The sequence below is a fragment of the Bubalus bubalis genome, chromosome 22, assembly GCF_019923935.1.
Source record: "Bubalus bubalis isolate 160015118507 breed Murrah chromosome 22, NDDB_SH_1, whole genome shotgun sequence".
Classification (NCBI taxonomy): domain Eukaryota; kingdom Metazoa; phylum Chordata; class Mammalia; order Artiodactyla; family Bovidae; genus Bubalus; species Bubalus bubalis.
This window is the reverse complement of record NC_059178.1, coordinates 29,058,497-29,085,148: the sequence shown is the minus strand read 5'-3', so window position 1 is coordinate 29,085,148 and position 26,652 is coordinate 29,058,497. Positions and strand designations below refer to the sequence as shown.

Below are 26,652 nucleotides of genomic sequence, written 5' to 3'. Positions count from 1 at the left end.
TGCCTGGGGTCCAGGTTCAGTCCCTGGTTGGGGAACTAAGATCCACAACCACTTTGAGTGTACATTTTTGGAAGGGTTTTTATAATATTGCCTTTAAAATTATTTAGCAACAAATAATCTTTAATTTTTACTTCTCTGGTGGCTCAGTGGTAAAGAATCCACTTGCCAGTATAGGAGACACAGATTCGATCCCTGGGTTGGGAAGATACCCTAAAGAAGGAAATGGCAACCCACTCCAGTGTTCTTGCCTGGGAAATCCCATGGACAGAGGAGCCTGGCGGGCTACAGTCCCTGAGGTCGTACAAGAGTCACTCATTCAGACAAGAGTGACTAAACAACAGAAACCTTTAATTTACATTTGCCCATGCTGCTGCTGCTGCTGCTGCTCAGTCGCTTCAGTCATGTCTGACTCTGTGCGACCCCATAGACGGCAGCTGAGCAGGCTCCTCCGTCCCTGGGATTCTCCAGGCAGGAATACTGGAGTGGGTTGCCATTTCCTTCTCCAATGCATGCGTGCATGCTAAGTCATTTCAGTCTTGTCCGACTCTATGCGACCCTATAGACAGCAGCCAATCAGGCTCCTCTGTCCACAGGATTCTCCAGGCAAGAATACTGGAGTGGGTTGCCAGTTCCTTCTCCACATTTGCCCATGATTTTTGTGCAATTCAGTCATTCTTGTATAGTGGGAAAATCAGACCTGCTGATTATATTGTGTCAGCAATATTTTGTGAATATCAGTTTTAGCAATTGACATGTTAACATTTTGTAAATATTGAATGATGTTTTCATTGACTCTGATTTTGGAGCCATTGTTTCATTTTCGTAGGTGACTAAAAGGCTTGGAGGCCCTAGGCCCTTTGTTTCCAAGGCCTGCATTGAAAAGACTCAGCTGTTGGCTGAGTCTCTGGGTGGATAAACAGGGCTTTAGAAACCACAATTTAGCTTCTTCTCAATGACTCAGAGTCACCACTTGTAGGACTATTTGCTTCTGAACCACCAGGAGACTCGTTTTATCCTTTCTCCATTATGTTGTCAACAGTCTTCTCGCTGGTAGCACTTTGCCTTCAGTAAATTTCCTCTATCAACGTTTTGTTGTTGTTCAGTCGCTCAGTCCTGTCCAACTCTTTGCGACCCCGTTGACTGCAGCACGCCAGGTTTCCCTGTCCTTTACCATCTCCCGGAGTTTGTTCAGACTCATGTCCATTGAGCCAGCGATGCCATCCAACCATCTCATCCTCTGTTGCCTCCTTCTCCTGCCTTCAGTCTTTCCCAGCATCAGAGTTTTTTCTAATGAGTTAGCTCTTCTCATCAGCTTTGGCCACCTCATCTGAAGATCTGACTCATTAGAAAAGGCAACTGATGATTTGTTCTGGTTGGGAAAAGAGATACATGTTTGCTGGAATTGTTTTTAAAGTAAAAAGAACTCAGATTGCAGGTCTGAGTCTTTTTTTGTGGAAGAAAACTCATGGATTTCAGTACATTGACTTTGTCTTTCAGTTCAGTTCAGTTCAGTTCAGTTGCTCAGTCATGTCTGACTCTTTGTGACCCCATGGACTGCAGCATGCCAGGCTTCCCTGTCCATCACCAACTCCCAGAGCTTGCTCAAACTCACGTTTATTGAGTCGGTGATGCCATCCAACCATCTCATCCTCTCTTGTCCCCTTCTCCTCCTGCTTTCAGTCTTTCCCAGCATCAGGGTCTTTTCAAATGAGTCAGGTCTTCCCACCAGGTGGCCAATGCATTGGAGTTTCAGCTTCAGTATCAGTCCTTCCAATGAATATTCAGGACTGATTTCCTTTAGGATTGACTGGTTGGATTTCCTTGCAGTCCAAGGGCCTCTCAAGAGTCTTCAACACTACAGTTCAAAAGCATCAATTCTTTGGTGCTCAGCTTTCCTTGTAGTTCAACTCTCACATCCATACATGACTACTAGAAAAACCATAGCTTTGATTATATGTACTTTTGGTGGCAAAGTAATGTCTCTGCTTATTTAATATGCTGTCTAGATTGGTCATGGCTTTTCTTTTATCTTTATAACAGCTATTTCAACTTCTCAGGATTCATTCTTATGGGCTGAGGTTGCCAGAAGTCCAGCACGATCTATAAGTTAGACCCTAACCCAGTGAGGGGGAGTCACTGTTCCCTCCCTAGAGCATAGATCACTAGATAAAGAATAATACCTGAGTCTTTCTTAATCATGTCTTACGGAGAGGATTTGTTGTTGTTTAGTTGCTGAGTTGTATTTGGCTCTGTGACCCCATGGACTGTAGCTTCCCAGGTTCCTCCATCCATGGAATTTCCCAGGCAGGAATACTGGAGTGGGTTGTCACTTTCTCCTCCAGGGGATCTTCCTGACCCAGGTATCAAACTGGTGTCTCTTATGTCTCCTGCATTGGCAGGTGGGTTCTTTACCACTGAGTCACCAGGGAAGCCCTGAATGCCGGGTTCCATATTGGTGGTGGAAATTGCTCATGCCTTGGCCAGACATACAGGAACTTATACTTTCGACCCTTGTTCTGAAACTATGTAACTTATCTTAGAATCAACTCCAGTTCATCAATCATCTGAAATTACTTGGATGAGCCACAGGAAAATAAATTGACAAAGCCATATATTTTTTTTGACAGCTTTATGAAATACAGATCACATACCATATAACTCACCCAGTTAAACTGTCCATTTCAGTGGCTTTTTTTTTCCTAGCATATTCATAGTTGTGCAACTATGAGTACAATCTACTTTAGAATATTTTAATCAACCCCAAAAGAAACTATGTACGTGTTAGCAGTCACTGTATTCTTCTAAATAGCCTCGTTTCAGAAAACCGCTGAACTACTTTCTACCTCTATCAACTGGCCTCTGCTGAACATACATGTGTTAAACAGACTTTAAACATGGTCTTGAGTTCTGAGTTTGGAGACACCTGTGTTATACAGGGCTACCTCTATGGCAGAATGCCTGGGTAGATAAATCACTTACTTTTTTTTTTTTTTTTTTGTCAGATGTTTAGCTTTTTGGAAAAACCATAGTGTTTTTTTTTATTATTTTTTAATATTTTATTTATTTGGCTGCCTCGGGTCTTAGTTGTGTCATATGGGATCTTTCGTTGTGGTGCGTGGACTCTCTAGTTGTGGCACGTGGGCTCAGTAGGTGCAGTGTACAGGCTTAGTTGCTCCTTGGCATGTGGGATCTTAGTTCCCTGACCGGAGATTGGACCAATTTCCCCTGCATTGCAAGGCGGATTTGTAACCACTGGCCCACCTACGGAAGTCCCCTAAATTATCTACTTTTTCTCTGTGGTTTCCTATCATTTACAGAAGTGTAATGATACTTACAACACAGGTTTAACGGTCAGTTAATGTGTTTAAAGTGAGTCTGTAAATTTCAGCCATTTAGCACAGAGTGGAATGGTAAGATCTCAAAAACCTCCTTCTGCACGTGGTCTCTCCACCCTTCTTATCTCCTCATTTAATGTGGCTTCTAACACCAGAGAAATTCATCATTGAACAAAGCCAGTGTTCTCTTGATTAAATTAATTGTACACACTTAAAATCCACATGATTCTCAACTGTTTTTTAAGCCAATAGTTGAGATCTCTACCCCCTCTTAGCTTTTAATTAAAATTCCATGTTTGTGCAAGTAACAACTTCCCTTCTGTGTTTCTCTCCCCTTCCTTCCTGTATTTAATTTCTGGTAGTATGCTAATGAGCAGTGTGTGAGCCAAAATTCTAGCAGTAAAAGGGGGCTGGGGGAAGAGAAGAGAAGATGGCATATGTGGAAGGTTGTGCCCTGGTTTTCTCACAGGGTATAAGATATAGGATCTCAGACTCTGGACCCAAACAGAGTTAGGTTTGAATCCTAGCTCTGTTACTTTCTAGCTGGATGACCTTGAGTAAGTCATTTCTGTGCCTCAGTTTCCTCATCCTAAAATTGGGAACAGTAGCATCTACCTTGTGAGATTGTTCTGGGAATTAAAAGTGTTAGAGCAATGAGAGCGCTCAGAACGCTGCCTGACACAGAGCACTACCCAGCATAGGTTGTCGTTGCTGTAACTCGTCATATCACACCGATAACCTGATGCCAGAGACGTGGAAAACCAAGAAAGAGATTAAATCGTCATCACAGGATTGGTGAAGTGCCTTAGGATTTGTGTGAGGCATTTTCACATGCATCAGCTCCTCTCAAAGCTTAAGGGCTGCCCTTTATAAACCACATTTTAGGATTATGTGCATATTGTGCCCAGAGGAAGTTTGGAAGTTTACCAAGCAATGTGGTCTGTAAAGAGAAGGCCAGGGGACTTTCTCTGTTGGCAGAAGAGGAGCTTGGCATGAGGTTAGGAAGGGGGTCACTGGGGAGGCCACTGCCTGTTTCTTGCTGTCTCGGGAGGAGACTTCTGCAGGAGGCGGGCAGTGGGATGGCTGAAAGCCTAGCCTCGAGCTCCAGACTGCCTGGGGCTGCAGCCTGCCTTGTTGTTCTCACTTACGTCATCTGAGAAGTCGGGTAGTAATGTTCCCACTTCACTGAGCTGTGTTGCAGAGGATGTGCCAGTGGTATGGAATAAGCACTTGGTAAGAAATAGCTTGGGCTTCCCAGGTGGCGCTAGTGGTAAAGAACTCGCCTGCCAGTGCGGGAAACATAAGAGACACACGTTCCATCCCTGAGTGTGAAAGATCCCCTGGAGGAGGGCATGGCAACCCACTCCAGTCTTGCCTGGAGACTCCCATGGACAGAGAAGCCTAGTGGGCTACAGTCCATAAGGTCACGAAGAGTCAGACACGACTGAGCAACTAAGCACAGGAGGACTCTGCTTTTAGAGCTCACATTTCTTGAGTGTTTACTATCGAAGTGCATTTGCACATATTACCTCATTTATCCTCTAACAACCCATGACAGAGGCACAGTTGACCTTCTGTGTTTGCAGATTCTGCATTTGTGGATTCAACCACAGACCAAAAATATTCAGAAAATTTCAAAAAGTTCAAAGCAAGAGAGCTTGAATTTGCCCTTCACTGGCAACTATTTACATAGCACTTACATCGTGTAGGGTATCCTAAGTGACCCACAGATGATTTAAAGTATATGAGAAGATATGTGTAGGTTATATGCAAATAGTTTATATGCAAATACTGTGCCAATTTATATAAGAGACTTGAACATGCACAGATTTTGGTATCCGCAGGCAGTCCTGGAACCAATCCCCCAAGGATATTGCCTATACTAGCACTATGAATATTATTCTCACTTTCCTGGGGCACAGAGGACTTAAATAACCTCCCCAAGGCCACAGAACAGGGACACAGCAGGGTCAGGACTTGAACTCGGCTCTCTCTTACCCCAAAGCAACAACTTTCTCATGCCTCCACCTGCCAGTAAATCAAACCCTGGAGGGAAAAATGAAAGATTTACACCTTTTCCCAAAGCTCAGTTTCTGGAACCTTCTACAAAACGGGGATGTCTAGCCTGTGCAGGAGAGGAATCCCCGAGGCCATTCTAAAGGCAGGAGAGGCTCCTGGTCGGAGACATTATTATGCCAATAGAAGCTTGTGGTTTACAGATGGCTTTTGAAAGGCATTTGGGGTTAAAGTGAAACAGCATCACCGAAAATGATTTACAGTTTACTTCTCTCAAGTTCTCATTTTTCCGGAAAAGCCAGCAGAGCTGTTTCCATGGTGCATATTAAATTCTCTTCCTGATTCAGCCTCCCATACTTCATCCTGGCCTCGTGCAGTGTTTCTTATTAAAGGGGCATTGTTTCACGAGTTGTATACAAGTCAGGCCAGCCTGCCACGGCTTCTCGCAGTCACAGCTGTAACATCAGGCCCAGCCTGGTGTAAAAGCCACAGACACTGGCTGTGAAAACTGAGACAGTACAGTTTACACCTTCAGGGGAAGCAAATGGTTCACCTGCAATTTAAGGTGAATTTTTTTCCCTCCTAACAGAGCCAGGAAAGCATTGCAAGTATGTTTGTAATCTGCTTATCACTCCCTGCTTGGCCACGCTCTCATCCAAGAATGCACAAGAACACTAAGTTGGGTACGTGCTGAAGGGCTTCTCAAGTGAAAACCTCCCGGCCCAGATGCTGCCACCCCTCTGCCACCCTTGGACTTTCACTGTGTTGGCTCCTCCAGAGCAGCCAAAACTGTTGGTGTCTGCTTTTTAACCTACTGATGGTGAATTACGTACTGTTAGGGCTTCCCTCATAGTTCAGTTGGTAAAGAATCCTCCTGCAACTCAGGACACCCCGGTTCAATTCCTGGGTCGGGAAGATCAGCTGGAGAAGGGAATCTAGTATTCTTGGGCTTCCCTTGTGGCTCAGCTGGTAAAGAATCCGCCTGCAATGTGGGAGACCTGGGTTTGATCGTTGGGTTGGGAAGATCCTCTGGAGAAGGGAAAGGCTACCCACTCCAGTATTCTGGCCTGGAGAATTCCATGGACTGTATAGTTCATAGTTCATGAGGTGGCAAAGAGTCAGACACAACTGAGCAACTTTCGCTTTCACTTTTCACTAGGTCTGTATGTAAAAACGTATCAATATTCTTAGAAGATGTATTGTATATAAGACTCTCTGGGTCAGAGGAGTACTTTGAAGAAAGAAAGTGTTAGTTGCTCAGTCATGTCCGATTCTTTGCGACCCCATGGGCTGTAGCCCATTAGTCTCCTCTGTCCGTGGAATTCTCCAGGCAAGAATACTGGAGTGGGTAGTCTTTCCCTTCTCCAGGGAATCTTCATGACCCAGGGATCAAACCCAGGTCTACCTGCATTGCAGGAGGATTCTTTACCATCTGAGCCACCAGGGAAGCCCTGAAATGAGTGCTTTAAGCCCACTGAAAAAGAGTACTTTGTTAATTTGAATTCTAAAAAATTTCCTGTGAATTCATCATTAGTAGCAATACTCTGATTTTAATTTTGCCTGTTGGTTCTAACTTTGTAAAGAAAGTGGATAGAAGGAAGGAAACTAGCGTTTATAAGCGCATGTAACATGCCAGATACAGTATTAGCCAATTAACCTACATCATTTTTAAAATTTACATCTATTTTTTAGTTGTAGTATAATTGCTTTACAGTTATATGTTAGTTTCTGCTGTACAGCAGCATGAATCAGCTGTAAGTATACATATTAATATATCCCCTCCATCTTGAGCCTCCCTTAACCTACATCATTTAATTTTTACCATAAACTTCAGGGCATGTCATGTGATCTCCATCTAAGCAAGAGGAAACCAGGACTTATCAGGGCCAGTCCATTGCCTAAAGCCAGGCCTGAAACCCAGAGCTGTCTGGTTCTGCCTGTCCTTCCGCCCCCACCGTGGACTTTTCTCTGCAAATCCAAATCAATGCATTTTAGAGAAGGAGGTGGTGCTTCAGTCAGCTCTGCCACTCTGATTCTGGAGAACTGTTCTCCACCTCTGTTCCTTCCATAGTCATGGTTTCAGGGTTAACTTAGCAACTTTAAAACGACCTCACACTGGAGTGAAGGATCCACCTGAGGTCGCATAGCAACATTTCCTGCCCAGAGTTCTTTGTTCTCAACAGAAACCCCTGGCAAGTTCCAGCTGAATCAAAGAACCTTTGGTAAAGGGAGAGTGAGGCGTTTACCCAGGCGGCTGGAATTGAGTAGAAAGCATTGACTACACAGAAAGTTAGTTTGTCGCTCACTCAGTCATATCCATCTCTTTGCAGCTCCATGGACTGTAGCCTGCCAGGCTCCTCTGTCCATGGGATTCTCTAGGCAAGAATACTGGAGTGGATAGCCATTCCCTTCTCCAGGGGATCTTCCTGACCCAGGGATTGAACCCAGGTCTCCTACATTGCAGGAGGATTCTTTACCATCTGAGCCACAGAAAAGATGCTGGTAAACTCAGAATTGGGAGCGATTTCCCTCCGCTTAGAGATAAGAGACATTTGGAAACGTGTCAGGGAAGAAAGCAGTTAAGCAGAACCTTGGCCTTGAAGGATGGGGGAAAATTCTTTCAAGCAAAAAGGAAACTGTGAACAAAGACACAGAGGCAGGAAAGCAAGGACATTGGTGGGAAATGGAGTATATTAATAGTGCTGTGTAATCAACAACCCTGCTCTCTGCCACAGCCCCAGGGCTCGGGTTACCCACATCCCATAGCCAAGTATACAACGATGACCCGCTGCGGGAGGAGCACTCTTTCCAGCGATCAGACACATCCGGAAACTCTCCATTTTGAATGGCAGCACATGTTTACGTAGCAGTGGTCACATTAATGAAGGTCAATTTTAAAGATTCTGTTTCATTTTGCTTCTGCAGAAGGAAACCCCGCTTGCCAATGCGGCATTCTGGGCGGCGAGGAGAGGCAACCTGACTCTGCTCCGCCTGCTACTGAACAGCGGCCGTGTGGACGTGGACTGTAGGGACAGTGTACGGACTGGTCCATTCAGTACCCGCATGCTAGGAGCTGGCTGTCCCCCGCTGGCATGAGAGCGCCTGCTGAACACCCTGCCCTTCACAGCGCTTGTCCCCTTTTTCATGCGCTTGTCCCCTTTATCATGTGTTTGCTTGCCTCATCCTTTTCAAAAAGTCCAAAGCACCATTGCTACTGTTCAGTCGCTCAGTCATGTCCAACTCTTTGGGACCCCATGGACTGCAGCACGCCGGGCCTCCCTGTCCTTTGCTATCTCTCCTGGAGTGTGCTCAGACTTATGCAGAGTACCATGGGAAACATATCGAGGAAACCATTATCTGCATCAGACAGGAGGGGTCACAGTAGGGGAAGAAGCAGGTCAGTGGGAAATCAGAATTGGCCCAGTCCAAGAACTGACTCGATGGATGTGAGTCTGAGTGAACTGCAGGAGTTGGTGATGGACAGGGAGGCCTGGCGTGCTGCGATTCATGGGGTCGCAAAGAGTTGGACACGACTGAGTGACTGATCTGAACTGATCTAAGAAGAAAAGGGGTGGGGGGTGATTCAGAGTAGAAGGAGGCTGCCATGGATCAAGGAGTTGAATTTTTTCTGCTGAGAGATGGAAGCCCCCACCCAACTTCATTTCCCTCTACCTTTGCAAACGTCAATTCACTCATCAGTGATGGCGGGGAACTAAAACAGGTCCTCCCACCCCCTGGCAGCATCACTTGCAGAGTCCTTCCCTCCCCAGCCAGAGGCAGTGATCTCTGTTCTCAGCAGGACTTCACAGCTCTGGGGACGGAGAGAACTTCAGATGAGGAGAGAGAGGAGATATTTTATTTTAGGAATTAAATAGAAATATTTTCACAGGAGCCTTCTTGCTTTCCTGAAAACGGGGTGTGCCATTTCCAGCTTTAATTACACAAATTTGGTAGGTGATATTAGCCACCAGCCCGAGTGAGGTATCAAAGTTTGCTCCCCTTTGCCCCCCGGGGCATTGGTGCAGGACAGCTCAGGGTGCATCTCCGGACCCACGTGTAACTTCCTCCCCACTTGTTCTGTGTCCCAGAGTCAGAGGTCTCTGGCTTGCCCTCAGGCTCTCGCTTTCCTCCGACTGCCAGTAGGGTTTGGCCAATGGGAGCTTTGGCGGGAATCAGAGGCTGGGAGGACAGGGATGTCGGAGAGTCCAGCCCCCCTGTCCTGTCTGGCAGTAACGCCCTCACCCTGTCTGTCCAGGGAGCCACCACCTGCCTCTCATGCTTTGGGGCCTGGGCTGGCATCGAAGCCCCACTGTCCCTCCTTCTCAGTCCCGTTCTTTGTGGTTTCCTTACATTCAGAGCATAGCTTTATAAATAGTCTCTTTATTATGCTTTCTTCCAGTTATCCCAGTTTGAATGTACCATCTGTTCTTTGCCAGGACCCAGACTGATATGGGGTCTTGGGCATCTGTGAACTGGTTATCTGGTCTTACTGGGGGCTTGCTGGGCAGCAGTGCCATACTGGACGGATCTGGAGTGGGAACCCCAGTTCATTGTGGTCTCACCCACTGACCATGTTGATGACCAGTTACTCCTTTTTCTTAAAGTCACCCCTTTCCAGACACCCCTGACTTCCAGCTTTGTGTCCGTTCCTACATCCACAGGTCCCACTTCTTAATTCTCTTTCTCTTTTGTCCCAACCTCTGACTTTTTCTCAGTTGACCATGTTATAGAAGTGAAATGCAACCCATAAGGAAGCATTTGGGGTAATTTGTTTTATTCATCTTCCCTTACTTTAATATAGATGAAGCCTGACATTTAAAATTTTCTTTGTGAAATGTCCAAGTTAAGTGCTCTGTGCTTCCTCTAGCCCTTGATTGATTTGTATTTTGAGACCAATGTGCCCGTGATAGAACATTTTTCTTTTTTTTTTAATTAATTGTAATTGGAGTATGGTTGGTTTACAGTGTTGTGTTTCTGCTGTACAGCAAAATGAGTCAGCTATACGTATACATGCATTCCCCTCTTTTTTTGGCTTTCCTTCCCTTTTAGGTCACCACAGAGCATTGAGTAGAGTTCCTTGTGCTATACAGTGGGTTCTTATTAGTTATTCAAGTCCTTGAATCATTTTTAAAATTATTTATTTATTTTATTTATTCACTTTTGGCTGTGCTAGGTCTTCATTGCTGTGCGGGCTTTTGTCTAGTTGCGGAGAGCAGGGGTCACTCTCTGGTTGCTGTGTGCAGGCTTCTCCTTGCTCTGGTCGGACCACAGGTTCTAGGACACAAGGGCTTCAGTAGCTGCAGCACGTGGGCCCAGTTTTGCGGCTCTGGGGCTCTAGAGCACAGTCTCAGTAGCTGTGGAAATGGGCTTAGTTGCTCTGCGGCATGTGGGATCCTCCCAGATCAGGGATCCAATCTGTGTCTCCTGCTTTGGCAGGCAGATTCTTTACCACTGGATCACCAGGGAAGCCCCAGGTCCTTGAATCTAAAGGTAGCGAAGACCTTGGCAATCATCTCATCCAATTCCTCATTTTAAAGATGAAGTAAATGAGCCCCGAAAATCGTGAGCAGTGTGTCCCTCAGTGAGCTGGTGGCCTCTGGGGCTCCTGACTCTCACTTCTGTGGTCTCTCATGGCATCTTTACCTGAATCAGTTTGAAGACAAAGAATTCTAAATTCAGAAAACTGACTGCTGCTGCTGCTGCTGCTAAGTTGCTTCAGTCATGTCCGACTCTGTGCGACCCCATAGACCCCACCTTTTTGCATTACTAATGGTCTTTTGGCTCAGGAATCATTTCGTAAGAGTCATAAAATCAGGCCATTCCATTGCTGCTGCCTCAAAACACGGTAGCCATGGCTCACTTGGACTGTGTTTCTGACGGTAATGGAAGTAAGCGAAAGTTTAAATTGAAAACTCCAGCCTCAGCAGTTTGTCATTTTGCTTTCTCCTGCATCGTCTGCATTATAAGATTATTCACGAGGCAGTTTTCTTTACTGTGGGAGCTGTTGCGCTCAGCTCAGCCGTGTCCTGGGAGGAGCTGACCTTGGCAGCCTCTTCTCCGGGTGCCTCTCGGACGTCATGGTGGCCTAACTGCTCACGCGTCTCTCCTCCCCCCAGCACGGCACCACGCTCCTCATGGTCGCCTCCTATGCTGGCCACATAGACTGTGTGAAGGAGCTTGTCCTGCAGGGAGCGGACATCAATCTCCAGAGAGAGGTAGGTCAGGTTGGCACGTGAATAATAGTAATGCTAGTGACAGAGCTGTGAAGTTTGCACAGTAGTGAATTGCTAAGAAGGACTCAATGGACATGAATTCAAGCAAACTCTGGGACATAGTGGAGGACAGAGAAGCCTGGTGTGCTGCGGTCCATGGGATCAAAAAGGGTTGAATACGACTTAGTTATTGAACAACAAGGACCAGAGTACAGCCATCCCAACAAATCTGGGGGGGTTGGTTCCATGACACCCCCCCATCCTGTGGATACCAGAAGCCACTTATGCTCAAGTCCTTTATACAAAGTAGCATGATATTTGCATATAACTACACACATCTTCCCAAATACTTCTAACATCTCTAGATTACTTACAATACCTATGCTTGGTTGCTTCAGTCATGCCCAACTCTTTGCAACCCTATGGACTATAGCCCACGAGGCTCCTCTGTCCTTGGGATTCTCCAAGCAAGAATACTGGAGTGGGTTGCCATGCCCTCCTCCAAGGGATCTTCCGGACCCAGAGACTGAACTCATGTCTCCTGCTCTCCTGCATTGCGGATGGATTCATTACCCACTCAGCCACCTGGGAAGTCCACTTATGTAAATAGTTGCTGGTGCATGGGAAAAAAAGTTAGAACTTTCTAGAATTTTTCAGTTTTTTTTCTGTGGTTCATTGAATCCATGAATGCAGAACTTACCAATACTGAAGGATGACTCTAATCGTTGTTTTTTCCCTATGTGACATTAAGCCCAGGTTGCAGACCGTGTTGTGTCTAAAGAAGGCCCAGGAAGGGACTATTGGTTGTACTTTAACTGAACAAAACTTCCCAGGCCCTTGTTGCATCTGACATAACCAAACCTCCTGAAACATTCATATGGTTCACCCTGAGCCTAAGTCAGTTCTTCTTTCTTCCCTTGGGATGAGATGTTATAGAATGTATAGGATTTTCATAGAGATCTTTATATTTTTAGAAGGATCAGGTCACCCACCTGTTGTTAGGGAGGCTCACTGGCTAACCTACCTCAGCCATCCTCACCAAACCATGTCTGCAGAGGGCTTCTCTGGCCAGACATGTGTTAAATAGGTTTTCCCCACGAAATACCACATGGTGAATATCAGACTGAAATGGGAGCCTGTTTGCACACTCATTCAAGGGAGTCCCAACCAGCCAGAGGATCCAGTCTTGGTCTGATGCAGAGGAGCAGTGGAAGGCTGGGCACTCAGGCCCGGGGAGGCTGCATGAATTTCCAGACCAGTCCAGGGCCTGATGAGTTCACCTTTGTGGAGTCACATCCAGGGTCACACCTAGAGTGAACGTGACCTCAGTCCACAGTGACTCAGACCTCAGTGGGCATCCATGGGCAAGCTCCAAATGAGACAGGAGTGCTTGGTTCTCCTTGAGCCACTCTTATTGGAGGTCCTGCCCTGTAGTTCTTTCAAAGAGGATGGTCCCTGGAATTCCCTGAGCCAAGCCAGTCTGGAAAAATAGCCAAAGAGAGGCCCTGACCTCACCCTGAATGTTTTGAAAGCTGGAAAAGAGTGCCTGGCAGTGCTGTGGAACTGACGCTTGGAGCAGACTTCTTTGGTTCACTTGTAATCCATTCTGCAGTATCAGAATATTTGTCTCCTAAAGAAGTACTGCCATTGTTTTCTTTATTTGTCTATCTAGACATGTAGAGTTTGCACACTTTGGTAGTCTCTAATATTCATGTCTATTAAGAGGACGAGGGGGCTTCCCTGGTGGCTCAGTGGTAAAAAATCTGCTTGCCGATGCAGGAGATACAGGTTTAATCCCTGATCCGGGAAGATCTCACATAGCTCGGAACAACTAAGCCTGTGCCCCACAACTATTGAGCCTGTGCTTTAGAGCCCAGGAGCTGCAGCTACTGAATCCCACATGCCCAGAGCCCATGCGCTACGAGAGAGGCCACTGCAGTGAGAAGCCCTGCATCACAGCTAGTGAGTGACCCCTGCTTGCTGAAAATAGAGAAAAGCCTGCACAGCAAGGAAACCCCAGCACAGCCAAAAATAAATAAAATTATTTAAATAAAAAAGGAGGAGGAGGAGGAAATTCCCTGGTGGTCCAATGGTTGGGATTCCATGCTTCTACTGCAAGGGGCGTGAGTTCAATCCCTGATCAGGTAACTAAGATCCTGCATGCCATGCAGTACAGGCAAAAACAACAAAAAAAGAATTTTCCCATTCTAGCCCAGTTTTCTCATCTAGACCTTGTTACATCTTAAGGTTTCTGGAACCCAGCATTCTCCACACTGGTCACTTAACCTGAGCAAGGAATAGTCTGTTCAAATGTAGTCCCTTCAGGCTAGAGGTTTATATGTAAGGATTTTGTTTTGTTTTGATGCAATCATGTCAATCAAATGAAATGTAACCAAATATCTTTTAAAACCAGCCCCTCTCTCTCTCTCAGTCAGGTACAACTGCCCTCTTCTTTGCTGCCCAACAAGGACATAATAACATCGTGAGATTTCTCTTTGAATTTGGAGCATCCACTGAATTTAGGACCAAAGTAAGAGAATTTTCTTGATTTTATACCCTATTGAAGAATTTCAGCAGTTATAAGTATTGATTTCTCTTCATTTATAGTATGAATGTTTGCTATTGTGTTTACAAAAGAAGTTGGGTTTCACAGGGTTAAGTTGTAATGATTCAGGAGTAGTCCTAGGAACTCAATTCAAAACATGACATTTTTACCCTGGGCTAAAAATTGGAGAATTTGGCAGGGGGATGGCTTACATTCTTTCTTGTATTGGTAACTTTCTACTCTGGGACACTAAATTTTGTTATCACAATGGATACAGTAGTAGGTGCTTCATGACTTTTCCTGTTCTCTTTTGCTTTTTTCTGCCCCAGGGTTAATCCCAGTGCTGTGATAGGAATTATTGGAAATATTAAGCCAATCCTAGTGAATCTTGAGAGATTTCTAAGGAGGCTTTGGCAGGAAGTTTACTTTCTGAGATGTTGCCACTGAAATATATAACATATGATTGCAGTTCATATGGTTGGGTGAGGAATTATGGTTCTTCCTCAAATAAGTCATTGATTCTTCACATTTGACATGTGAATAAGAAAACCGAGGCTGCGGAAAGATCAGTTTGTCTTCACAATATGATTTTTCATGATAATATTTTATAGCAGAAGAATTTGAGCTGTCACATTTTTATAATTGAAAACTTCTGTCTAGCCCAGTCATAAAAAATTCTTGAAAATTTGCCCTAGTTGGAAACTTTTAGGTTTTCTTAATTCATTGTATGTGATATGTTGATATCAAGGGAGTTTCCAGTGGAGTTTTTTCCCTGTTAAAACACTGTGAAGTAGATCTGAATTTCAGAAAGGGTTTCTGTCTTTTCTAAAACCAGCTATCAGATTGTGTACATGCCCCTAGACATGCTGAGTATAATGCACAGTAATCCAAAACACATGTGTTCATACTCTTCATGTTATTTATCATTTAATTTTTAATTATAAAAGTGACACAACTAAAAATAAAATGTGGAAGTTCTACAAATCTCAGGCTCAACTCTGAACTAAGTCAAATGATTGTGTGTGACCAGATGCTTCATTCTTCCTGGGTAACAAGTTAGGGCTGGCCTTTGTACATGAGCCAGACTGTGCTACCTTGGAAATCCATAGAACACAGGCCCAGGGCGAGCAACTCCACGTTATTTCCATTAGGACAGCTGCAGGTGGCCAAGAGCTTTCTTTGGGAAGAAGACAGTGTTGGGAAGCTTTGGGTTTTAATACAGTTCTGTCATCCAAAATTGACTTTGTGTCAACAACTGTTCTCATTGTAATTAAACTTGCGTGTGTGCTAAGTCGTTTCAGTTGAGTCTGACTCTCTGCAACCCCATGGGTTAAAATTAACCAATTTCTTGATGCCCAGCCACCCCACGCCCCAACCATCTCCACTGACCTCAGCCTTCCAATCTCTCTCCTTCATTGCCTACCCTTCAAAATGCCCCTCTTTCCCATCACATAGCCCATCCCTCGCTGAAGCCTTACTCAGTCGCTGCATCCTCCAGCATCTTGTGGCTATAGCAGTGTTTCTCCAAGGGAGCCCTGCCCCCTGGCACCTGTACCCTACAGTCACCTCTCATGACTGGTCAAAAGCCTATATCTGGGCCTCACTCCAGATCTACTGAATCTGAGGGTGTGGCTCCAAGGGTAGGCATTTTGAATAAACACTCTATGCCCAAATTTAGGACCCACACTGTCTTATGTTTATGATTTGTATTTCAAAACCAGATTCCACATTCTTGCATTATTTATAATTAGCTCAATGTCCAAATACCCATTCATAGAGCCAAACAAACAACACAGCAATCCTAGATGGAGAAAGAAAAAACCTCAGCCCAGCACCTGAGAAAAACCATTAAGTTTTTCAGTTGACCACAGACTCTGAGTCAGTAGTGTGGTGTGGTTAGAGTGAAAGCAAATTCTAATTTAGGCGCAGAGATAAAAGCAAGAGTTGATGGAACCAAGGAATGTCCCGTCAGACCACATCTACTTTGCAGTGCTCTGTTGAGTCCTGGCATCCGCACTTTAAGAGGTTTGGACAGATTGGCACATGTTCAAAGGAAAATGCAAAGTAGGAGCGTGCGAAGCATATGGAATATGCTGTAGTTATCCCTGCTCTAAGTGCATGGGTATCTCGTCCAAGAAGGCAGGGGCCCAGAGAGCAACTCCCTAAATACACCTTATTCTCAGAGGCCTATAACTGGGCAGACCCACAGGAGGAAGCTCGTTACCATTCTGGTAATTCCAAGACACAACTGGTTGGTACAGTCTTTCTGTTCTTTGTTTCCTTTATTGAGAGACAAAGAGATGATTCTGCATTTGACATGAGAAATTTCTAAATTAATTATAATAACTTAGTCAAATATCTGTAATGTATCTTGAGCAAGTCACCCGAGTATACAACATAGTGATGTCCTTAAGACAAACTCTAGGGATTTCCCTGGTGGACCAGTGGCTAAGACTCCACACTCCCAAGGCAGGGAATCCAGGTTCAATTCCTGGTCAGGGAACTAGATCCCACATGCTGAAACTAAAAGAGTTTTGCTGCTGCTGCTGCTAAGCAGCTTCAGTCGTGTCCAGCTCTATGCAACCCCATAAATGGCAGCCCACCAGGCTCCCCCGTCCGTGGGATTCTCCAGGCAAGAACACTGGAGTGGGTTGCCATTTCCTTCTCCAATGCATGAAAGTGAAAAGTGAAAGTGAAATCGCTTAGTTGTGTCTGACTCTTCGCAACCCCATGAACTGCAGCCTACCATGCTCCTCCGTCCATGGGATTTTCCAGGCAAGAGTACTGGAGTGGGGTGCCATTGCCTTCTCTGAGAAGAGTTCTAGGGCCACACTAAAAAGATATTGCATGCCGTAACTAAGACCCAGAGCAGTCAAAACAAAACAAAAGATGAACTCTATCATGATTGTAAAGAAAAAAGTAAGAGATCAAAGAGGAAAAGTCAGTTTGTTATTATGTATGGGAAATGCCTTTCCAAAATTCTCAGCACACGAAGAGCATCTGCCTGGTAAAGTTTGTGCCTGTCCTGTTTCTAATGCGTTCATTCTTTGCGTGGCCGCAGGATGGAGGCACCGCCCTGCTGGCAGCCAGTCAGTACGGGCACATGCAGGTGGTGGAGACCTTGCTGAAGCATGGAGCCAACATCCACGACCAGCTCTATGTGAGTGTGATTCAGGGGGGCTTCTGGGGGACACTCGCTCATTGCCTCAGCACACACAGCATCACAGTCTAAATTCTGATGCCGGAGGTGGCATCTGAGCCGTCAAGGAAATAGGAGAGTTAACTGGATGAGCCTTTTCTGTGTAGAAATCACATCATCTTTATTTATCTTTGCTCTTTTAAGTCTTTCACACATATGAAGTATTTCACATACCTACACAATTAAGATCTTAAAAAATCATGGATACGTATTTATTTATAACAAGCCCAGTGTATGGACTTGTTGAAAACCAAAATAAACCCTCCTGTTGTAGAGTTCTGTGGGAGGAAGAACACACAAAAAAAGGAAAAATCAAGTTGTTTGGAAGAGAAGTGAGGCTGGATGGAGGAAGATCTCTGAAATACGTGCATGCCGTTGACCTTGAAAGGCATCCCCTGCCAGCATAGGACTGTTTGCCTTTATGGCCAGTGTGGGTCTGTTTGCATCCACTGCCATGTGGGTCTGTTTGCAGCTAATTGGCAAATAGCACATTACCCAAGTACTCTTAATGGTCGCTGTAATTCTGTAGAATTTATGGCAACTGTTATTCTGGTTTTGGAATAAGAAGTAAAATATGGGGAGATGAAGTGACTGGGCAGTCTCATGGTGAGGAGTGCGAGAATCTCTGCTTCCATTTATCTAGGAGCTGTTTTTGAGGCTATTATACCACCAGACATGAACCCTGGGCCCAGGAGCACTAGACTTTCATAGACTTGTAATGAGATGTGTGGGTGTGAACTTTTCCATTTGAACATCCTTTCCAGAGTCTACATGGAACCTCTGACAGATCACAGGCCTCTTTGAAGTGCAGAGGAACTAGCCTTAGCCTTGGCACTTCAAAACCTGCTCCCACTCTTTGAGCCGATAGCATTTCTGGTAGCATGACTGAGCTACTTGACCATCGTCTGAAGGAGTGATTCTCAACTCTGGCTGTACAGGAGAACCACCCAGGGAGCATTAAAAAATTTCACTCCCTGGGTCCACCCAGGCTTCCCCAGTGGCTCACTGGTAAAGAATTCACCTGCAGTGCAGGAGACGAAGTAGATGTGGGTTTGATCCCTGGGTTGAGAAGATTCTCTGGAGGAGGGCATGGCAGCCCACTCCAGTATTTTTGCCTGGAGAATCCCATGGAGGAGCTTGGCAGGCTGCAGTTCATAGGGTTGCAAAGAGTCGGACATGACTGAAGCGACCTAGTACATAGCACAGCATAGAATTTGTACTATTGGATAACATTCTTCCATAAGGCTCATTGCGGCAGCACTTAACTTTAGAAATGTAGGGTTTCTACACTCTTCTGTGATAGGGTAACCTAAATATTCCATGCTCCAGAACTTCCATTATACGTTTAGACTTTTACCCTTACCTGAATAGTCCAAAATAAATGTTTCCATTAACAACAGTTGAAATACGGGGCCAGGGAGGTGGCATCAATGATTCCTGAAAGCTTCTAGGAACAGAACTGTGTAATGCATGGTTAAAAAAAAAAAAAAAAAGAAAGAAAAATCCAATGAATGCAGGGAAGATCCGTTTTGGAAAATTTGTAGGAGTTAGCACTTCTATGTCACGGAAGCCTTTCTGTGGCAACACAGTAAGGAACAGCTGAAAATTGTATCCCCGTATCAAACAGCTGCTTTAAAATCTGTCCAGGCTGATTAATTTCCTAATGATTGCCTTGGGGGGGTCGACTGCTCTGCTGACACCCAGTGGAAAGCCGGCACCCTCTACCTGGTTGGACTTGCAGGGAAGGTGCTATGAGTGTGTGGTTAGTGTTCCTGCAGGAGGGGTGGTTATTAGCTGGGAGCACTAGTTTTCCACTGTGCATCTGAAAGTAACGAGGCTCGCCCTGTCCTGTGGGTGCTGTCTGCATGGAGAGGGCACCTGGCAGGAGGCATACTCTGGATGGACCGATGTACTTGCTGAAATTAACCAATGGTGTGTCTTCAAGAAAATAACGCCGAGGAGATGTAGAGACTCAGTTAAAAAGAGAACTAAAGAATTTGGTAACAAGTGGTTACTTTGGGTTTTCCTGCAGGACTGCTTAGTTGTGTGTATAGGTATTGTTGGTGTCTGCCGGCCTGGCAGGGAGAAAGTTCATGGACATTCTTACTAGGGTGGGTATTCTGAAAGCATCTTGTGTTTTAAAGCGTAGAGAAACTGAAAGTCTGGAGAACATGAATAAGGCAATACAAAAGAGAAAGCAGTAGGGAATATCTAATTAAAAGGATGGGGCTTCCCTGGTGGTGCAGTGGTAAAGAATCAGCCTGCCAATGCAGAAGACGAGGGTTTGATCCTGGGAAAATCCCCCTGGAGAAGGAAATGGCAACCCACTTCAGCATTCTTGCCATGATAATCCCATGGACAGAGGAGCCTGGTGGGGTACAGTCCATGATGTCGCAAAGAATCGGACACAATTGAGTGGCTGAACAGCAACAAACAAAAATTAAAAGGATACTGTTCATACCCAATTCGTAAAGGCACACAAAATAGATTTGGGGGATTTGGTTGTTTTTTTGTTTTTTAGTTAACATGCGTTTGTGTGTGTGTGGTTTTTTTAGAGTTTTAATGTTCTAAAAAAATTTAGATTTTAAATGTTCTGATGTGCTTTCTAGAGCACAGGCTCCATAGTTGTGGCGCACGGGCTTAGCTGCCCCAAGGTATGTGGGATCTTCCCGAATCGGGAATCAAACCTGTGTCTCCTGTGTTGGCAGGGGAATTCTTTACCACTGAGCCACCAGGGAAACCCTTTGTTTTTGTTTTTTAAATGAACAACTTAGCTCTTAGTGACAAAAGGGTTGCAATGGAAAATTGTATTAAGTGTGTATTTTTTTTATCCTAAATAAAAGAGAGTGGACTCTGAGATCACGCAACAAAAGCAGAAGGCAGCTAATGAGAAAGCTGTGTGGACAGAGAAAAATGATGACTCTTTGGAAAACCAGAGTTTTGCAGCTAGATGTATCATAAGCTCTATGACCAAGATTTTATGGTGTGAACAGTCATTGCATATGTTGTAACTCATCCTTATACAGCTGTCTGTTTTAAACTTTACCTTTCAGCCTGACTTAGTGTGATGTTTTAGAACTAGTCTTCAAAGAATAAAATACCATGCATATTAAAAAGAGGGAAGGGAGGGGTGGAAGTGGAAACTTGCATTAAACATATGTATCAGTATTATAAGATCGAATTTCTTTTAAAATAAATAATTTCTTAACACTTTACATCTGCTAACTTTCAGGATGGAGCCACTGCACTCTTCCTAGCAGCCCAAGGGGGTTACTTGGATGTGATTCGATTATTGTTATCTTCAGGCGCAAAGGTCAACCAGCCGAGGCAGGTAATGTTTGCACGTGCGCATGTGCATGCGTGTGGGGCGGTGGGCAGGGTGGGCTTGCAGTCCTGCAGCAGCACCTGCTAAGATAACCAGTCAGATCCGGGTCTCTAAAGCCTTTTTGCCTCTGGATGAAAGTTCATCCTTGATCAAGCTTTCTCCTGTTCTTTGCTTTGGGCTCACCAGGCTGACATCACCATTCAATATGTTTGGTGTCTGAGGTCAAGTACATACTCTGCCACCTCCTGTTCAAATAAATGATGTCGGTGCACTGAGGTCAGGAGAGTAGGCTAGACTGGGACATAGGTAAATCGAGGCGGGCCAGGTAGCCTTGCCCTTGCTAAGCCCCTCTGCTGATATGCTGGCTTATCTCTTCCCCACCGCTTCTTGTGCTAAGCCAAAGGTGTTCTTAGTGGGTTCTATAGTTTCGTCTCTCAGATTACAGCACTGTTGAGACTTCATTTACCAAAAGCCAAGATGTCATCTGGAGAATCAATTAACTGATACTTAAAGAAAGAGCCACAAGGTAACTAACCAGGGCTTCCCTGGGGGCTCAGCGGTAAAGAATCTGCCTGTAGTGCAGGAGCCACAGGAGACACAGGTTCGATCCCTAGGTGGGGAAGATCCCCTGGAGGAGGGCATGGCAACCCACTCCAGTATTCTCACTTGGAGAATCCCCACACACAGAGGAGCCTGGTGGGCTACAATCCAGGGTCAGACAGGACTGAAGTGACTTAGCACACAGGCATGCACAAGGTCACATTTATAAATGGTTAAGAACCATCCAAATGTAAGGCTTTATAATTAGCCTCTCTTCTATCAGAACTATTTCTTCACTAATTCATTTGTTTTTAATGAAACATTTCAGATTAAGATAACCTTACTTTTAAAGGTAGTTTTCTAGGGAAAAGGGCAAGCTGATAACTTGCCAGGAAATTACACATAGGCAGATTTCCACTGTGATCTGGCCCTGATACGGGAGGGCCTGTTTGCTCCTCAGTGAGTAGCCTTGGGTACTTTGGGGCTTCTCTGGTGGTTCAATATGGTAAAGAAACTGCCTGCCAATGCAGGAGACATGGGTTCGATCCCTAGATGGGGAAGATCCCCTGGAGAAGGAAATGGCAACCCACTCCAATATTCTTGCCCGGAGAATCCCATGGACAGAGGAGCCTGGTAAGTTACAGTCCATGGAGTCACAGAGAGTCAGACACAACTTAGTGACTAAACACCACCAACAACAAATGTAAAATGAGTTGTGTGATGATATGAAAACCAGGAAGTTAAAGAGTAACCCAGCAGTGCCATGGTAACCACAACACACTGCTGCTGTTTTTCATTCCTTAGAAATGAGGATAACCTGAGCGAAGTGCGTGACCCAGCCTGGGAACGGGAGGACCCCGCCCTTGGGTCAAGGGTCAAGTGACATGCCTTCCCAACGACTACATCTAATGCAGCTGTTTGGAATTGTGAGCATCCAGCTCTGAAAAGATTGTTATTTAGGGAGAGGTGTTTTATAAAATAAGAATCACCATGACGGTGGGGGGCCTGTGGGAAGCGATGAAAATTTTCCTTTCTATAGAGTGCACTAACCCCCTTGTACCCTCAAACCATAATCTTTTTACTGCCTTCCCACAGGCTTATAGTTAAAGGTTATCTACCCAGGTCAGACTAGTCCAGATTCTGTCTTCTCTGAAAGAGTAAACTCTGCGTATTTAATTTCATTTCAAGAAACAAGAAGTGTCAGAAATACAGAAAAAGTAATATCAACCTCAGCTGACTTTGACGAAAGTTATAAAGAGGTTAGGGCTTCCCAGGTGGGTCAGATGGTAAAGAATCCACCTGCAGTGCAGGAGATGCAGGTTCAGTCCCTGGGTCGGGAAGATCCCTTGGAAAAGGGAATGATAACTCCAGTATTCTTGCCTGCGAAATCCCATGAACAGAGGAGCCTGGCAGGCTACAGTCCCTGGGGCTGCAAAGAGTCGCACATTACTGAGGGACTAACACTTTCACTTCACTTTCATGAAGAAGTTAAAAAAAATCTAATTGAAAGTTTCCATTAAAATGGCCTGCACATGATAGACATTTACACAGGTAGGACATTTGGAAGCCAATATTTTATTCTGAAATCTCAGCTGACACATTGAATCATTGAATATTCTTGAGTTTACAAAATAAGGACAAGGTATTTGCCTAGTTTAATTTCTTAAAATTTTTGAGTAAATCTGAGTTCTAATTTTTGTTTCACCATCCCATGGAGTCCTGACATTGTATGATACACTATGCCAGGATATGAACAGAGCTGCACTGAAATTATTCAGCTAATATTTGGTCTGAGCTGCAGGGAATCCAAATGGTAGTAGGCAAGGCTTTTCCTTGTAATTCTATCACTGAAGAACTAACTGAAAATCCTTTTAGTACTCTTATAACTCTTGTGAGAAGGAGTCATTAATCATAAAGCAAGTCATAGACAGGTTCGGGAAAGACGAAATTCTTTTCTTCTGTTTTTTTTTTTAATTTTTTTATCCCTAGAAAGAGCTTGAAAAATTTCGCTTTTAAGTTGTCCTAAATTAAGAGGTCAAGAGTCACAGACACACGTGAACTCCACTGTCATTTAAAACCTCATTTTCAGTTATGTCTATGCGTCCTCACCTAGTTGATATGACTCAGACGTTTTTAATCAGTAGCTGAGATGGCTAATTAGTGTGTTTTTCTACCAACAAGGAGTTTCTCAGGTGGTGCCAGCAATAAAGAACTCGCCCGCCAATGCAGGAAACATGAGTTCCATCCCTGGGTCTGGAAGATCCTCTGGAGAAGGGAATAGCTACCCACTCCAATATTCTTGCCTGGAAAATTCCATGGACAGAGGAGCCTGGCAGGCTGCACACCCTGGGGTTTCAAAGAGTCGGACATGACTGAAATGATTTAGCACGCCTACCAATATACTTTTCCCATCTCAATTCACACAGCCTATTAAAATGATGCTTTCATGGAGTGGCAAAGGTCAGGCTCTATACCTGGAGATGAGGTTGGCCTGTCATCAACTCATCTCTATCTAGTTCTCTTAATGTGCTAATCAGCATTTCTTTGAAACCTGACCAAAAGGTCATCTCATAAAGTGCCTTCTCTAATAGAAGCCTTGGTTTGGACGTGTATCCATCCAATCCAAGAGAGATGCTGGGACCCAGATTGGATTGGACCCAGATCCTTTCTCCCGGGTTGTAAGCTTGGAGGGCAACCCTGTGGTGAGCACTGGGCAACATGGAGTCATCAGATGGGTATGGTGTCCTGAGGGCTCTGAGATGGGAGCGGACAGCAATAGGGAGACCCACCTGCTTGCATGTCCTCTGTTCTCAGAAAAGCTGTGTTGACCACCAGAGGACAGCCTGTGGCATGGGCAGAGTTCCCATGAGGCCTGGAAGGCTGCAGTGCATGGTGATCAGTGACTGGGAACTGGAACAAGGCTCTGATGTAGGGCCCAGGCTCCCGAGCAGGACACCAGTCCCAGGAGCATTCTAGGAGCCAGACCCAGATCTCAGGGCTGGGACCAGGGGTGGGGAAAGTGAGCAGCTTGGTGGTTATGGGAATATGGACAAGGCAATGAAACATAGTTTCAGTTTTGCTTAGTAACTGTATGACCTCAAGCAAATTTGCTTGCTCTCCCTGAATCTCATTTTTTTAAAACTGTAAAACCATGATCATAATGGTATCTTTGCTTTGGGAGTACTGTGAGCATTAAAAAAAAGTAATCCCTGCAAAACTTCCTGCAGTGGCCAGCATATACCAAGGGCTTAGTGAATGTTCGGTTTTGCTGTTTTCATTCCTAGTCCATCCAGGCCTTCCTGCCTCCCTGGAACAGAAAACCCATCAGAAATCAAGGCTGTTCTTTTTCTCTCGTAAGCCAAGCAGTGTCTGTCATCTCAAAGTCCTTTCTTGCCTTTCTCTCGCTCCCCACTCCTTTTTATTTTGATCGGCTTCCTCTACCCACTTATTTTGTATGTGGTCCCCAAGTTTCCAGGTCAGATTCCAAAACTCTTGGGGTAGCCATGTCACTGAAGCTCATCCCTGCTCCCTAGGCCATGGCTGGCCTGCCCATCCTTGGTCTGATCACCTGTGGCTGGGAGAATGGATCACAGTATGGACAGTGCAAGCATCAGGTAGCATCTTCTCTAGACTCGTTTGCTGGACCAGGGACACAGAATAGAAGGACACAGTACTGAGAAATGGCTCCAGGTCAGGGCTCCAGGGCTGGTAGCAAAGTTGTCTTCATATTGAACCCCTTGTGTTACTGATGAGGTTCCTTGTAATCTCTCGCATGTGTGCATGCTAAGTCGCTTAGTCGTGTCCGACTCTTTCCTATCCTATGGACTAGAGCCCGCCAGGCTCTTCTGTCCACAGGATTTTCCAGGCAAGAATACTGGAGTGGGTTGCCCTGACCTCCTCCAGGGGATCTTCAGGACCCAGGGATCGAACTAGCATCTCTTACGTCTCCTGCATTGGCAGGCGGGTACTTTACCACTAGCGCCACCTGGGAAGCCCTGAAAGTGAAAGTGAAGTTGCTCAGTCGTGTCCAACTCTTTGCAACCCCGTGGACTGTAGCCCACCAGGCTCCTCTGTCCATGGGATTCTCCAGGCAAGAGTACTGGAGTGGGTTGCCATTTCCTTCTCCAGGGGATCTTCCCTACCCAGGGATCAAACCCAGGTCTCCTGCATTGCAGGCAGACGCTTTAACCTCTGAGCCACCAGGGAAGCCCTTGGGAAGCCCTAATCTCCCCCAATTTAGAACAGAACTGGTCTTTAGCACTTTCTTGTCTGGAGCCTGCGGGTGAAGTAGCCTAAGTGTAGGTGCTAGAAAGCAATGGAAGCAAAGAGCTAGTGCCACTTAATATACTTATTGCCGTGTATTCCTAGGTGGCTCAGTGGTAAAGAATCCACCTGCCAGTGCAAGAGATGCAGGTTTGATTCCTGAGTTGGGAAGATCCCCTGGAGGAGGGCATGGCAACCCACTCTGGTATTCTTGCCGGGAAAATCCCATGGACAGAGGAGCCTGGTGGGCTACAGTCCACGGGGTCACAAAGAACCAGACACAACTGAGCACACATGAATGCACTTGGGAGAGAATGGTTTTAATTTTTTCCTAAATCATCTTTGCTGCTGCTAAGTCACATCAGTCGTGTCCAACTCTGTGCAACCCCATAGACAGCAGCCCACCAGGCTCCCCCATCCCTGGGATTCTCCAGACAAGAACACTGGGGTGGGTTGCCATTTCCTTCTCCAATGCAGGAAAGTGAAAAGTGAAAGTGAAGTCGCTCAGTCGTGTCCGACTCTTAGCGACCCCATGGACTGCAGCCCACCAGGCTCCTCTGTCCATGGGAGTTTCCAGGCAAGAGTACTGGAGTGGGGTGCCAGTGCCCTCTCCAAAATCATCTTTAAGAGCCTAAAAAGACCGAATAAAATTTAGTCTCTAATACAAATCATGTCATATACTCCCATCTCATGCTGTGACCTCTGTATAAAACTACAGGATACTTGAAAATATTATCTGAAATGGGATGAGGGAATGACAGAGCTGGGAGGAACTGCAAAAGCCCCCTATTTAACCATACATTGGGTATAGAAGCTTTTTGGTGATCAGGCACTGTCAAACCCCTCCAGGCATGGGGATCTCCTTACTACTTCATCAGCTTATTTAATCTTTAACCAGCCTACCTTATCATTCCTTTTTTGCACTGAGCCAGTGTATCACTTGGTATGCAAAATAAGTCTAAACTGTTTTCTACTTGACATGCACAAACAGTAAATGACAGCTGTCAGGATCCCCATGAATCCCATCTTCAAGCTAAATGTTCTGTTTCTTTTTCTATGTGCTGGTGAAGTTGTAACTTCTACTTCATGCAAGTTTCTTTGATTTAATATACTTAGTATGTTTTTGTCAAGAAGTAATTTAAAACTTTTATAAATATTTTCCGATGTTTTTCCTACTCCTTTTCTCCCGAAAACTCTCTAAAAAAGCTCTAAACCGA

At 45.1% G+C, this 26,652-nt stretch overlaps 1 protein-coding gene across 3 annotated transcripts in view; it reads left to right on the top strand.

Moving 5' to 3' along the window:
* The window catches only part of ANKRD29 (ankyrin repeat domain 29), a 49,095-nt gene that overhangs the window by 5,785 nt on the left and 16,658 nt on the right, over positions 1 to 26,652 (top strand). For 2 of the 3 annotated variants that reach the window (XM_025273195.3, XM_006079177.4), the window contains exons 2-6: positions 8,277 to 8,387; positions 11,468 to 11,566; positions 13,995 to 14,093; positions 17,170 to 17,268; positions 20,540 to 20,638. In XM_025273195.3, the coding sequence (XP_025128980.1) occupies positions 8,277 to 8,387; positions 11,468 to 11,566; positions 13,995 to 14,093; positions 17,170 to 17,268; positions 20,540 to 20,638 (507 nt within the window). Of the gene's footprint in view, positions 1 to 5,940; positions 6,172 to 8,276; positions 8,388 to 11,467; positions 11,567 to 13,976; positions 14,094 to 17,169; positions 17,269 to 20,539; positions 20,639 to 26,652 lie in introns of all 3 variants that reach the window. The other variant, XM_025273192.3, reaches the window with a different exon arrangement.